We start from the raw sequence: 13,482 nt of genomic DNA, 5'->3' as shown, positions 1-13,482 counted from the left end.
CTCCCTCCCCTCCCACCTCCCTTCTATTCCACCTGTGCCCATTCTTTCCAGAAAGATGCAGTGAGTCCCAGGATGACCTGAAAATCAGGCTTCTCCCCTTCTTTGCATGAAATGAATGAACTTCTGGCCCTCCCCCACCACAAACCCCTCCTTCCCTGGGAAATGAGGGCGTAGCTTGGATGTGACTCATGGAAGCTCCTAATGATTACAGCTTGACTTGGTAACACATCATCCCTCCGGCGGCCCAGGTGGGTGCCTATCTGGCATCCTCCGCGGGAGCTCCCAGGACACTGCCCTTTGCAGCTGCAGCGCCAGGCCCTCCTCGCTCACCCTACCACAGCCCCCTTTCCAGACAGGGTGCAGGGGCCCAGCGTGCGCCAGAGTTGACTTAGGGTGTGGGTGCAGAAGCAAGAGCTTGTTGGCAGTCCCAGGGACAGGGCTCATGCCCAGCGTGTGTGAACACAAGGCGCGTGTGAACGGCTTGGCCTGTGCTGCCCAGTAACCACGCAGAATGGAGGTGGGTGTCCCAGAGGCCGCAGGAACCCAGGAGGCAGGGAGGGGGCATGTGCAGAGGGTACTGGGTCTGGGGGAGACCCACCAGGGCAAGGGGTGCTCAGAGCTAAATGCACGAGTGGACCCTATCACCATCCCACAAAGGCCACCCCAGGGAAGACAGGCTGGATCAGCTGATTCATGAGCAGTGCTTCATTTATTAGCATTTTAAAAACCCATTTCTTATGTACAAAACAGGCTGATTTTGATTTTCAAGTGTTAAAAGCACTCCTTAAAAAATTAAATAAAATTTAAAGCATGGATTACAGGAATTGAATTATTTTCCCTAGAAGCCAAGTGAGCTGGAAAATGCACCCCTCGAGAGCCAGGCAGGCTGAGGGCACAGAGGTGCTCACTGGCATGCGGGTACAGGGGTGGATCGCTGCTAAACCCTGGGAAATTCACTTGTATGTTAGAAGACCAGCTAACCTCGGCTGGGAAGTCAGCCTGGCTCCAAGCCCATCATGCTAAATTGCTAAGATGAGTGGTAAAAGTCGGGGTCACTAATGAACATCTGCCACACAATGGCATGCCAACACTGTGACTGCTGAGTGCCCACCCCATGGGACAGGGCCCCTCCTGTCTTCACAGCGGCCACAAGCACAGAGCCTCTGGGCAGAAGGCACTGGAAGCCACGCTCTTCTCTACCCTGCAAGGCCCTGGCTTGGCTCTGATGCAACATGAGGCCCTGTGCCCTGCCCACAACCTTGTGCTGTGCAGTGTGAGCTTACCCTGAAGAGGCCCTGGTCCCTGGAGGGTGCTGGGCCTCATCCTGGGCTCTAGAGGCGTCTGGGCACCAGAACTCGTCCAGCAGTTCTCACCTTGTGTATTCCTGCACACGGATCAGGACTGGGACGTTTAAAACATACACACTGTCTGTTAAATTTTGGAACCGTGACTGAAAATGGAGAACAGTGGCTCCAATAGAAAAAGAGCTTTATTAAGCTGTTAGAATCACGCAGGGGTTGCACAGGGCTGGACGTTAAACCCCATGGGCCGGGGCATGGACCAGACGTGCCACCGAGCCTCACTCGGCATTTCCACATGCAACTGGGGATGGCCGGCCTGTGCGCTCGCTGGCCTTTGTGCTTTGAGATGTTCTCCTATCGAGGCCACAAGTGCTGTGTCCAGAAGGCTCACTCTGGCCTTGTGGGGCCGGGGCCTTCATGTTTCAAGTGCTGTCCAGCAGCTTCCCAGAGACCTCTGCAGGCGCTTTCGTGAACCTTGGGGCGGGCGGGTGGGTGGCGACTGCTGCTTCCCAGATACTACCAGCCCTTTCCAGCAGCGATCGGCCCAAACTATCAGTCAGGGTCACTTTAACCCTGGCTGCAATGGTCAAGTGTCCACTCGTCTAACACTCACATGGACACCACGCAAAGCTGCAGGTAGGCACGCCCTACGAAATCCAACAACTGTATTTTCCAAAAATACTTTTTACAGCACTTTAAATAATTTACAAAAAAGCTACAAAAATCATATTTTCCAGGACACATCTGTTAAATAACACCATCACTCCCAGTGGATATAATATGTACAGGGCGGCACAGAGAGATTTCTGGTTTCTCTCCTGGGACGGCGAGCGTCATGCGCACATACACGGATACATGTGTGTCTATCTGCTTCCCATGAAGACAGAGCCTGTGAGTGTCCTTACGGCTGGAGGGCTTTGCCCTGGGTCCCCGGGCCACCACCATCCTCCATGGAGGTGTCACTGAGCTCGCTGGAGTCACTGCCCAAGGCCTCCCGGGCCTCATCGCCTCCACTGATAACCCTCCGCCTATACCTCAAGTCTAGAACGTCCTCCTCGGAGCCTGAGTTCCTCCTGGTGGGCAGAGCGCATGCCACCTGGGACTTGCGGCCCGGCCAGTGTCCACCCTCCTTCTTCGTAAGCAGGTGCGAGCTCCCAAACATGGGGCCGTGGCCAGTAGGGGTCTCTCTGAAGGCTGAGAAGGACGGGCCCTGCAGGGGCAGACTCAGGGGCGGGCTGAAGACACTGGCCTGCCTGCCCCCCCAGGAGACACTCTTTCCAAAGTGGAATAACTGTGTGGACAGCAGCGAGGAAAAACCTGTGAAGGGCAGGCTTTTCTTGGGGTCCTGGCCCTCTGGCCCCTGGTCTCTCTGGCCCCCGAGGCCCCCCCTCCACGTGGCCTCTCTGCCTTCTGGGCTCAGCGCCCATGTGCTCTGCAGCCGACTCTGGTGGGCGAAGTTGGCCCACGGGAGGGCGAGGCCGGCCTGGGGGCTCCCTGGCCCATCTGCTCCCAGCTTCCGAGTCCGTGGGCCCTGGCCCTGTGTGGTCGCAGCAAAGGCCACACCAGGGCTTTCTGCCTGGGCACCCGCTTCAATTTGAGTGGGCAGGGGGCCGAGAGCACGTTCCCTGGCACACTCGGTCCCTCTTGAGCTCTGATCTTTGTGAGTGCAAACCAGTCTCCGACCAGCAGCTGACCCTTTGGCAGACAGGGCCCCTGCCCCACTGGTGTGCCTGGCCACAGCTGCAGGGAGGCAGGCCTGCTCTGCTCGGGGGCCGCTCCTCCTGCCCGGAAGGAAGGCTCTCCCCGTGCCCCCCAGACCAATGGCCGGCTGCAGGCTGCCCCTGCCCCGCTGGCTCCGTGTGCACACACCGGGCTGAAGGGCCAGGGCAGGTGCCGGCACCTTCTGACAGGGCAGCTCCGGCCTGGGCACGCTCCCCATCCCCAGGGCGGCAGGGCCCCCTCCTGGGGCTTCTGAACTGCTTCCAGACTCCTTGGCCTTTTCAGCCAAGAACTTCCTGATCTCCAGCTCGATGCTGTCATCACTGTCCACAGAGCTGCTGTCGTCGGGCGGGGGCTGGGAGCTGGGGGCGGTGGCCTGAGGTTCACAAGCGTCCACTTCCGGGCAGAACAGATTCCCTTCGGAGACTTTTCTCCTGAGCTGGAGGGCCGGGGCTGCATCCCTGGGGCCGTCCACCCTACTTCTCTCCGTGTCTCTGCAGGAGACGCTCAAAGGCTTTTTCCCCAGGTTCTCCCTGCCGTCTCTTTTGGGCTTTGAGAGGCAGCTTTTCAACAGATGGGGGCTTCTGTCTTTCCAGTCCTTCCGGAAGCTGCCTAGTTTATCCAAGAACTGGGGCTCAGTGGTGCTGAATCTGACCTTCCTCTTACAAGCAGCCCTGGGGTCCTTCCACCTTTTCTTGAGCCTCCGCCTGGACCGCAGCAGGTCCTTGATGGCAGTGTCCAGGTCCTCGTCGCTGTCCAGTGAGCTGCTCTTGTCCTCGGAGCTCCCCCGCTCACCAGTGCTCCTGGCTGGGGCTGCCTTCCCGCGGCTGGGCCATGTGCTGCCCCTTGCATCGGGGGCACCTTGCTGGTCACTCAGCTCAAGTGGCCTGCAGGGGATAGGCTGGCCCCTGCTCTGGCCTTCCACCCTAGGCGCCTGGCCAGGCTGTGTGCTGGCTGGGCCGTGGTCCACATCCTGGGCGGCCTCCTGCACTGCCTCTCTCACTTTCTTAGGTGTGGATGGCAGCACAGCGTGGCTGCCTCCTCTGCGTTTCCTCTTGCAGCTCAGTGACAGGCTCAGCGTTTTAGAGCCGGGGACCCTGGGGCCTGGTGGTGGCGCGGGGCTCTGTGTGGATGGTGGGCAGCTCTCCGTCTGGGCCAGCCAAGCCCCCGACTGAGCCTTTAGAGCCAGGAACGTCCGGATCTCCTGCTCTATGCTGTCGCTGCTGTCCACAGAGCTGCTGTCCCCGTCGCAGCGGGAAGGCACGATCAGGGGGTAGGAGAGTGAGCTGGCAGGTGGGGGTCTCTCACTGCCCCCCACAGGGGCTGGCAGGATCGTCTTGGAAATGTCCAGGATAGCTTCAGCGCACATCAGCTCGGCGGACGTGTCTGCCCGGCATGGTGGCCGTTCCAGCAGCTCGTTTTCAGTGGCTCTGGGATCCTTGGGTGGCTTGGAGGGGTGGTCAGGGTCGGGGCCACCTGGGCTGAGGTCCACAGCCTTCGGGGCCACTGGCTTCTTCCTGCCTGGTGTTTTCCTGTGGGTTTCCGGGAAGGCACTTTTTGTGGAGTGGCCTGTGCTGTGTGCAGGAAGCTCGGGCCCCTTCCCCTCCCCGAGGGGCGTCCTCTGTGGCAGGTCTCCGCCCGCCTCCTTCCTTTTCTCCAGCTGGTACAGCTGGATGGCCTCCTCAATGCCATCGTCACTGCTGGAGCCGGATGCCTTACATACCAGGGCTGTGCTCTTGGCTCGCTTTGCCCTCCGCCCGGGGCCCGCACTCCTCCTGACCACACCTTTACTCTGGGCTGCTTCTGCAGGGTGGCTGGCAGTGGCGGCTGGCTTCGCGCCATCCACACTCTCTGGCTCAACGGTGGCCCTGGACCTGAGGCCTCGGGGCCGTGTGCTCACCTTTGCTAGCCTAGGAGGTTTCCGGAAGACAAAGTCCTTGTAGGCTCCCATCACATCCTGCCGATGTGCCTTGGCCGTCGGCTCTTTGCTGGATCTAAATGCCAATCTGGCCGCATTATTGCTGGGGTCAGGTTTCATGTCCATGGAAACATCACATCTTGGGGTCTTATGCTGTCTTTTCTCGTTCAGAAACTGTTCGATCTCTGCCTGGATGCTCTGCTCGAAGGAGTCGTCACTGCTAACACTAACTGGGGAGGCGGAGCCCCGGTCCTGGCCAGCTCCCATGCGGCTGCCAGGGGCGCTTCCTGAGCTGGGTGGGAGCTTCAGAGGACTCGGGGCAGTCGGGGTGCTACTCAGACGAACCTCGAGTTTGGACTGCCTGCCCCCGTCTGTGGCCCCAGGCGGCTGGGTGGCCCCACTCTTGGCCTTTAGGTACTCCTGGATCGCTTCTTCGATGTCCCGGTCCACGGAGTCATCGCTGTCTGAATCCAGCACCAAGGGGCCAAAATCTGCTGCTTGTTCCTCCCTCGAGGGCACAAAATCAGCAGTGAGACCACAGGCGGCAAATGCAGGGTTGGCGGCCAGCCTGGTGTCCCGGCCTTTCTCTGCCCTCTGGCTCCTCTGTAGGGCAAGCTCATCGCTCATGCCCAGAGCAGCCTTGTCGCTCTGGAGCGTGCTGATGACCATCTGCACTTTGGCACTCACAGAAGCTCTCGAGACACCCTCTTTCGGCTCCGAGAAGCACCCGGGAAACCTAAAGCTCCCAGGTGTGCCAAAGGCCTCCCATTTTGACTGGAGAGCAACCACAGGAGGAGCGTTCATTAGAAACATTCTAGCAGACAGGGAGGGATGTGCAGAGAGGTGATTCTTTATTTTTCTGCCTGTTTCACATCCTGCGAGGAAAGAGAGGATGTTGGTAGGATGCTACCCTGCTGGCACACACGGCCACCGAGGAACAGTGCACTGGGCTAGAGTCCAGAGGGCCAGGTCAGAGGCCGATGGCGGGTAACCTGGGGGTGCCAGGCAGGTCACTCATGCTTCCTAGGCTTCGGTGTGCTCAGCTGCAGGGGAAGCGCCGGCTGTGGAGACCGAGGAGGGAACCGCTCTGAGCCACAGGCACCGCACTTACACAGAAGCACATGCCACGGTCCCTTCCTGTCCTGTGTCCCTACTCTGGCCTTCCATCTTCTTGGTAAGAGAATCGAGGTTTTATCTACAGTGAAGGCTGTCAAGAGGTGCCGGCGAGAGATCAAGTCCAGACGTGCTTCTTCATGGGTTAAACAGAATGACTATGTGAATCTAAGCTTAGTGAGACTTCGTGGGTCATTTCACTCTTGATGCGAAAAACAAGCTCCTGAAATAAAAAGTGATATGCTATGAGCAATTAAAAAATTACTTCCTCGAACATCTTGAAGGAGTCACTTATACTAAAGCCTTTTTATTTAAAGACATCAAACGTGTTATCTGTCAGGTAGTCTTACGGGCTCGTACTGCACTATCTAGCTAATTAGTAGAGAAGCTGCCCCAAACGCTGCCGTTGAGCCCTTTTTCATCCAGTGCAGTTACTCTGGCTCCCGCATCTCAGAGCAAAGGTGGCTGCACCAGCAGAGCTACTAGGCCTGTCTTGGGGACACTTTGAAGCCATGCTCGCACACAGCCTTTCCAGTAAAGGTTAGGACCACTCCTGCAGAGGGGAGCACGGCCTACACTGGAAAGAGTCACAGAACTATTCATTCCTAACCTGCTCTTCTGATCTCTCCTGACCACCTGCCTGCCCATGCACCCTCACACTGGAATGCAAAGTAGCTGAGATGCAAGAGAACAGCTCCGCAGCATTTATAGGAACAGGGAAGTGGATTTCCACCCCAAAAGAGCACCATGTAAGGCACCCATACAACCCCAGTGGGTAGGCTGGAGCTAGCCTGCCTCTCTGCTTTGCTTTCAACTTGGATCCTCTTCTTGGATCCTCTTCTATCAGGAGCTTTGCTCCCGACAAGCACGTAATCTTGTATCTACATACCATAGTCCTTTCTAAGAAAGGGTGGCCAGCCACCTAGGTACAGACATGCCCAGGCAGTTGAAACCAGCAATTAACCAGAGGGCACAACAAAATCAGAAGGAAGCCGCTTGCTATGACAGATCCGTGCCCAAAGAGTGAAACTGTAATGTAAACACATTTATTGTAATTCCTTGAAATTCTCAAGACCAGTTTTAGTGGGAAGATACAGCAGTCAATGTTTGCAAAGCATTTCAGGGATTATCTCTTCATCCCACGCCCCACCCCCCTGCATCCTTTGTCCACTTCTGAAATAGACTTTTGGCTGCCAGGGTAAGGAAAATCAGAAACACCTAGTTCAGAGGCTGAAGCTTCAGCTAGTAAAGATTTTTTTATTTTTTATTTTTTGGGGGGGAGAGCGGGGGGAGAAAGAGCATGAATTTAAGGACTTGAAATTAACATTTGGAAAATCTTAATCCTCCGGTCAAAGGCAGTTAATCACAGCTAATTCACAACTGTCCTGAGCCACAGCTCTGATGCCAGGGGCAGCGTGTGTATATCTCGCTGCCGGCCACAGCCTCTCCTGAGACATCACCCTCTGAAGAGGTTCCCAGCCACAGAGCAGTGGGTATGACGAGGGTGGGCCGGGGGACTCCTGCATGGGTCAGGGGCCCATGCCCACCTTGTTGTGCTCATTATCTGAGCTGCCTGGGCAAAATGACAGATCGTGAGATGTTCACATCAGCCTTGGGCTGCAAAGAGTCTAAATCAAGAATGTTAACTCCTTAAGCAGCAATACGGTGTTTAAAAACAGGCCCAGGGATGAACCCAAAGGTCTAGAGTGAAGCTGCGGGAGGAAGAACTCTGGTCTCTACCAGCCATGTTCCCTGTGTTCCCCATGGGACTCCCAGTGAGCGATTTTCTGAATTGTCAAATCACCTAGTGCAAGAATGAGGTTAAAATTTCAGAGGGAATCTCCAGCGACCGCTTGTGGCTTTAAAACAATCAACTACGTAAGATGAATCATTCTGAAAAACTCCCCAAAGCTGTACTTGGAGAGAACCGTGAGCTGCAGCCAGGGGCTCTGGCTTTGTAAAACGGCCGCCCTTAGCCCCAGAGCCCGGACCAGGTGTGGAGGGTGCCTGCAAGGACAGCCAGCCCTGCACCGAAGCCAGGTGGTGCCAACACAGAGAAAGCGGCAGAGGGCACAGGGACATCTCGGTGGTCTGGACAGCAAACCCCAGGGAGGAGAGAACCTTGCTGATGCTAGTCACCTGGACACTCTGGCTCCCGGCAGCAAACACCCCCAAACACATCTCCCAGCTCACCAAAAGGCGGTTCAGCTCCCGTTCTTCCCTCTTGCGGCAGCTTCGCCCCTGGGTGAGGGAGGTGAGGGTCAGGGTGCCAGGCCCGATGGGGGGCCGGGAGCCCGGAGTGGGCGTGGGCCTGCGGGAGGGGCGCTCCGCGGGTCGCCGCGACCTCTCACCGGGCTGGGGGCGCGGCGGGCGAGCCCCCCCCGCCAGCCCTCTGAGCCCTGGCACCCAGCCCCCAGCCCCCAGCCCCGGGGCGCCCCGCCAGGTGAGCGCGAGCACCTCCCGCGGGGCGGGGCCGGCCTGCGCCGGGGTCTGCGCCGGGGATGCGCGGGGCCCCGGGCGCCGGGGGTGGGGGTGGGGGTGGGGGTGGGGGCCGACGGGGCCGGCCGGGCCCGCGACCCTCCCGGAAGCCGCGGCCGGGCGGGGCGGGGCCGCCTTTCCGCCCGAGGGCAGGGCCGGCGGCGGCGCTCCGGGCGCGGGGGGGGGGGGGGGACGCCAGGCCGGAAGCGCCCGCCGCGGGGCCTCACCTGCGCGCACCTGGGCCCGCCCGCGCCGCGGGCTCCGAGGGACGCGGGGCCGCCTCGGGGGCGCACCCCCACCCCGCCCCGCCCCGCCCCGCCCCGGCCCCAGCCCCGGCCGGCGGCGGCCCCGGCGCTCTCCCCGCGCCTGGCCCGGCCGCGCTCGCCCCGCCCGCCGCCGCCCCCGGCCCGCCGCCCGCGCGCGCCCCGGGGAAGAGAGGGGAGGGCGGGGAGGCCGGGGAGGCCGGGGAGGCCGGGGGCGGGCGCGGCCGGGGAGGCGGCGGGCGCGGGCCGGGGGCGGGGCGGGCGGGGCGGGCGGCGGCGCCCCCTCCCGGACCTACCGGCGGCCGCGCTCCGGAAGCCGTGCCCGGTGGCTGGGCATCATGGGAATGGCACGGCCGAGTTCCGGGGGAGGCGCGCGGCCCGCCGGACCCCCGCCCGCGAGCGCGCGCCCACCTGCCGGCCCCTGCGGGGCGCCCCCGCCCGCGGCCCCCCGCCCCCGCGCCCCGCGCCCCCCGCCCCGCGCGCCCCCCGCGCCCCGCGGTCCCCCGCGGCCCCCGCCCCCGCGCGCCCAGGCTGGCTCGGGCCGGGGTGTCCCCGCGCCTGGGAGTTCGGGGCGCCTGACGTGGGGCCCCCGCCCGCCCTGCCGGAGGCGGGGCCGACCCCGGGGACCCCGGCCTGTGCCCCGGGTGCCGGCGCGGGGTGGGGGGCGCGCCCGGGAGCGCGGGAAGGTGTAGGATCTTCGTGGGAAGAACAAGAAGCAGCCCGCGACCGCCGGGCCCAGCGCTCCCAAGTCCCCCAGGGTCCCGCCTGTGCGTGCCGCCGAGCCCGAGCCGCGCCCTCCCACCCCGCACGCCCCGGGCCGCTGCTCTGCCCCGGGGAAGCGGACCAGGCCGCCAGCCTCCTGGGCCTTTAGTTGCGGCCATTGCTTCCCGGCCTGCGCGCTCCCTCGCCCCAGAGTAAGACATCGGGAACCCAGGAGGTGAGGACAGGCCAGTCACCCTCCCAGGGAGGCGAGGCAGGTAGGAGGCAACAAGGCTCAGTCGCTGAGGATGGGGTCTGCGAGCACCTGGGCGAGCACCTGGGCGTGTGGTCCCTGGGCCTGGCCTGGGGCTGGGGTTCTGGGGGGAAGGTGGGCAGCGGGGTGCAGTGGAAGGGGTTGCACGGCTGCCTTCCTGTGCAGACCTGCAGCCGGTTCTAACATGAGCAGATACATGTAAACAGACATCCCATCCCGGCGGCCTGTTCGGGGAGGGGAGGGGAGGGGAGGAGGGGAGGGGAGGGGAGGAGGGGAGCCAGTCTTTTGACGTCCCCCCCCACCCCCCCACGAGGAAGTCCTGTTTCCCTCTCTTCGTTCGTCTTTGCAGTTTTATGTTTCAGACGTCCCTGCTCACAGTCTGGGTGTCGCAGGTGCTGCTCGGGGGCCCTGGGCCCATGTGGCCAGAGCCTGCCTGGTGGCAGAGGCAGATGGAAAGAAGACACAGTGGGCATCTGTCTGTACATCCCCATTGGCCTCATTGGCCTCCACCCAGATGCCTCTGGGGGGAACTGGGGTTCGGTTCCCGTCTAGTATGTTCCAGAGGTTTGACAGGATGAAAGCCAGAGGCTTTTTCTCACAGGGAATAAGAAGCGGGCAGGGGGGCGGCGGGGGGAGAATTTCTAATCTTGCCAGTCTGGGGAATTTGGGGGCCAAGTGTCAGGAAACCCATTAAAGCATTGTTGTAATGCCTTAGTGAGTTGTTTTAATAAATCACATCTTTTCACTGTAAGAGTAATACTCGTTCACTAGAGTTTGAGAAAGTGAATCTAATTAATAACCTAACTACGTGGAGATGTGGACTATAACTGTCTTGGCGTGTTTCTTCCCAGTTTTTAAGTAGTGCTGTGATGAACATTTCTGATGATATGATAGCCACCCCCCACCCCATATCCGCAGGGGACACGCTCCAAGACCCCCATTGGCCTCCTGAAACCATGGGCATTGCGGACCCTTATGCAGGCTGTTCACTCCGGTACATACACAGCTGTGATTAAGCTTGGCTGGTAAACTAGGCCGAGATCGAGAGTGACGATAACATAATAAAATAGCCTGGTAGTAACGGCATGCTGTGCTGTGGTTACGTGGCTGTGGTCTTGCTCTCCTGTCGCCCTGTGCTCACCCCTCTAGGATGCTGAGGGGTACAGGCATGGGGTGCTGTTGGGAGGCTGCTGCTGGCCTGAGCGTCTGGCAGAAGCCCCTTCCTCTGGACCGTGGCCACCGCAGGAACAGAGGTGGGGGGCTGCTTGGAAGTGTCCTTGGAAGTGGCCTGAGTGTGTCGTCCGGGTAAATTCCTCAAACAGGCACTACTGAGCCAAAGACTACCACACATTTTGCCACGGGGCCCTCTGGAGGCGCTGATTGACACGGTGTCCCCCGCCCTGTCCCCACATCCCCCTGTCTCTTACAGGCCACACTGTGCATTCCGGTTCAGGCTGACTTGGGGAATGGGTCTTTCTTTGCTTTGATTTTCATGCCTTTGACTATTGGTGATGTTGGACATCTTTTGATTTTGCTGGCAGCCGTTTGGAAGGTTGCCTGTGTATGAGTTCTTACGCATATTTTTGTTTTCCTCTCCTTTTTGTACTCTAGAGCTCTACTCATTAAGGGCTTTAGCCCCTCTCTACCATGTACTCATGTGCATCACATCAATTTTTCAGCTCGTCTTTTTAACTTTGGAATTCACCTTTTGTTTGTGATGCATAGATTTTAAATCTGTCAGGTTAAGATGGATTCTGGCTTTGGGAAAAAGTCTAGGGTAGCTTTCACCACGCCAAGATTTCATAAGCCTTCCCCAGTTCAGTGGCTAGATTTCCAAATAAGAGAACTAGATAAGACACGAGGGGGACAAGAGTTCATCTGAGGAAATCAGAGGCTAAAGTGTGTGGTGCGGAAGAAACAGTCTCTTCCAAGGAAGGGTGCTTTCTCCACTTCTGTCCAAAGGCACCACCTTCAGATAGATATATATGAGCCCCTCCCTCACACACAGACACTCACAGACACATACATGCACACACATGCATGCACCTGGAAAACACACACACATGCACACAACAGAGGCATGCATGCATGCACCCCCACATACATGCACATGCACGCATGCACGTACAAATGCACACACATGCACATGCACAGGCACACACACACACATGCATGCACTCCCACACATATTTTTAACTTTTGGAAACCTTATTTCTTGCACATTGTAGGATCTTCATGGGAAGAACAAGAAGCAGCATCTGTTTTTCATCAAAACTCTCCTGTCAAGACTCCTGGATGGCTCAGTTGGTCAAGTGTCTGACTCTTGGTTTCGGCTCAGGTCCTGATCTCGGGGTGGTGGGATTGGGCCTCACATTGGGCTCTACATTCAGCATGGAGTCTGCTTGAAATACTCTCTTCCTCTCCCTCTGCCCCTCCTCCCCTTGCTCCTGCCTCTAAAATAAATAAATAAATCTTTAAAAACAAATACACGACAAACCTCTCTTATCATAAGAGGTGTCGGCTCTGGTGGTGGGGACTCCGGTCCGCCCTTCCCACAGGGGGCCTCCAGTCAGCCCAGGCCCACTGCTTTGAGGAAAGAGAGTCCGTGGCTGTGCTTTTGGCTGGCTGGGCCACTGTGGGAGCAGAGGCAACAGTGGCAGGGCTTCTGGTCAGGCCACTCTCCCCAGAGATGCCTCTGGCCCTCCGTTTGCCCTTTTGTCATGGGAACAGTGGATCCCTAGGGAACTTGCTATCTACATCTGCAAGGAAATGGCCAGGGACACTGGGGACCAGACTGGTGCTAGTAGAGAAGCTGGGGCCCTTCGGATTGTTTCCCTTCACAGAGATAATGATGCTCTCATAAACTCAAATGAAAGAAGGCGCCCCCAACTCGAAGTTTGACAGTCCCCGAAGACCGGGGGGAGGCGGGTCCTCCTCCTCCTCATCCCTGTCTTTGTGAAATGAGAAATGCACTGGCTCTACTTGGAAACTGGCCTGAGGCCACACTCACACCGTTCATACAGGGGGTCCCTACGAAGACTATTCTTGGCTCTTTAAAGCAGAAGACCCCCAGGGACCAGCAGCAGGGTCAGTCAGGTAAGTATGGGCATGAACCTCGCTGGGAAAGAGTGGGGTCTGCCCTTGTGCCCCTAGGACAGGTGGAGGTGAAGCCCCCCACCCCAGGTGGTGGCGGTGGCAGGACAGACCCCCAATCTCAGGCTGTGGGGAGTGGCCTGCAGTGGGAGCGATGCCCAGCTGCTGCGTGTTCCTGCCGACTGCTTTCATGTTCGTTTCCTTTTGAAGTCATGGGCAGTTTTGCTTCTATGCATACAAAACTTAGGTGAGATGTTTAATGCACATGGATGCATGCTTGCATGCTCCTATCTGCAGGTGGGGTCGTACAGGTGCTCCTCCCAGAGCCAGGGATGGGGCTCGGCCCCTGCCATTCCATTGTTGGAAATTCTTTTCCTTCCAAACCACTATAAACATCTTTCACCTCAGAAGTGGCTTTTAATGGCTTTGCTCAGTTTTATTTCTTGAGCGTCAGGTTCGTAGAATCACCCTGGCATGGATTTTACCCAATTTATTACTTACCGTTGCAGGGGCTAACGTGACTTTTACGATTGCTTGTTTATAAGATGGCATCCCAAATGAGAGCACAAAATAAGCCTCCTGAGACGAAATTATTCTGGAGGGCCCAGTACATCGTATATGAGG

The 13,482-nt window shown here is 58.7% G+C and overlaps 1 protein-coding gene and 1 long non-coding RNA gene across 3 annotated transcripts; one reads left to right on the top strand and one right to left on the bottom strand.

Moving 5' to 3' along the window:
• Positions 1–690: 690 nt before the first annotated feature.
• PPP1R26 (protein phosphatase 1 regulatory subunit 26) lies at positions 691–8,382 on the bottom strand. 2 transcript variants are annotated; one of them, XM_026019837.2, is made up of 2 exons: positions 8,245–8,382; positions 691–6,274 (listed from the first exon to the last, which is right to left on the bottom strand). In XM_026019837.2, exon 2 carries the CDS (start codon positions 5,749–5,751, stop codon positions 2,203–2,205), a length of 3,549 nt encoding a protein of 1,182 aa, XP_025875622.2. In that variant the 5' UTR covers positions 5,752–6,274; positions 8,245–8,382; the 3' UTR covers positions 691–2,202. The 2 variants fall into 2 exon arrangements, with proteins under 2 accessions (XP_025875622.2, XP_072604348.1); XM_072748247.1 differs by having other exon boundaries at positions 8,191–8,289.
• Positions 8,383–9,264: 882 nt separating this feature from the next.
• On the top strand, positions 9,265–12,250 carry LOC140597831 (uncharacterized). Its single transcript, XR_011999793.1, has 3 exons — positions 9,265–9,769; positions 10,684–10,759; positions 11,994–12,250. It is a non-coding gene; the product is annotated as an uncharacterized lncRNA (long non-coding RNA).
• Positions 12,251–13,482: the final 1,232 nt, after the last annotated feature.

The sequence above is a fragment of the Vulpes vulpes genome, chromosome 2 (genome assembly GCF_048418805.1).
Source record: "Vulpes vulpes isolate BD-2025 chromosome 2, VulVul3, whole genome shotgun sequence".
NCBI lineage: Eukaryota > Metazoa > Chordata > Mammalia > Carnivora > Canidae > Vulpes > Vulpes vulpes.
The sequence above is the reverse complement of the archived record's forward strand: the minus strand, read 5'-3'. Positions and strand labels throughout refer to the sequence as shown.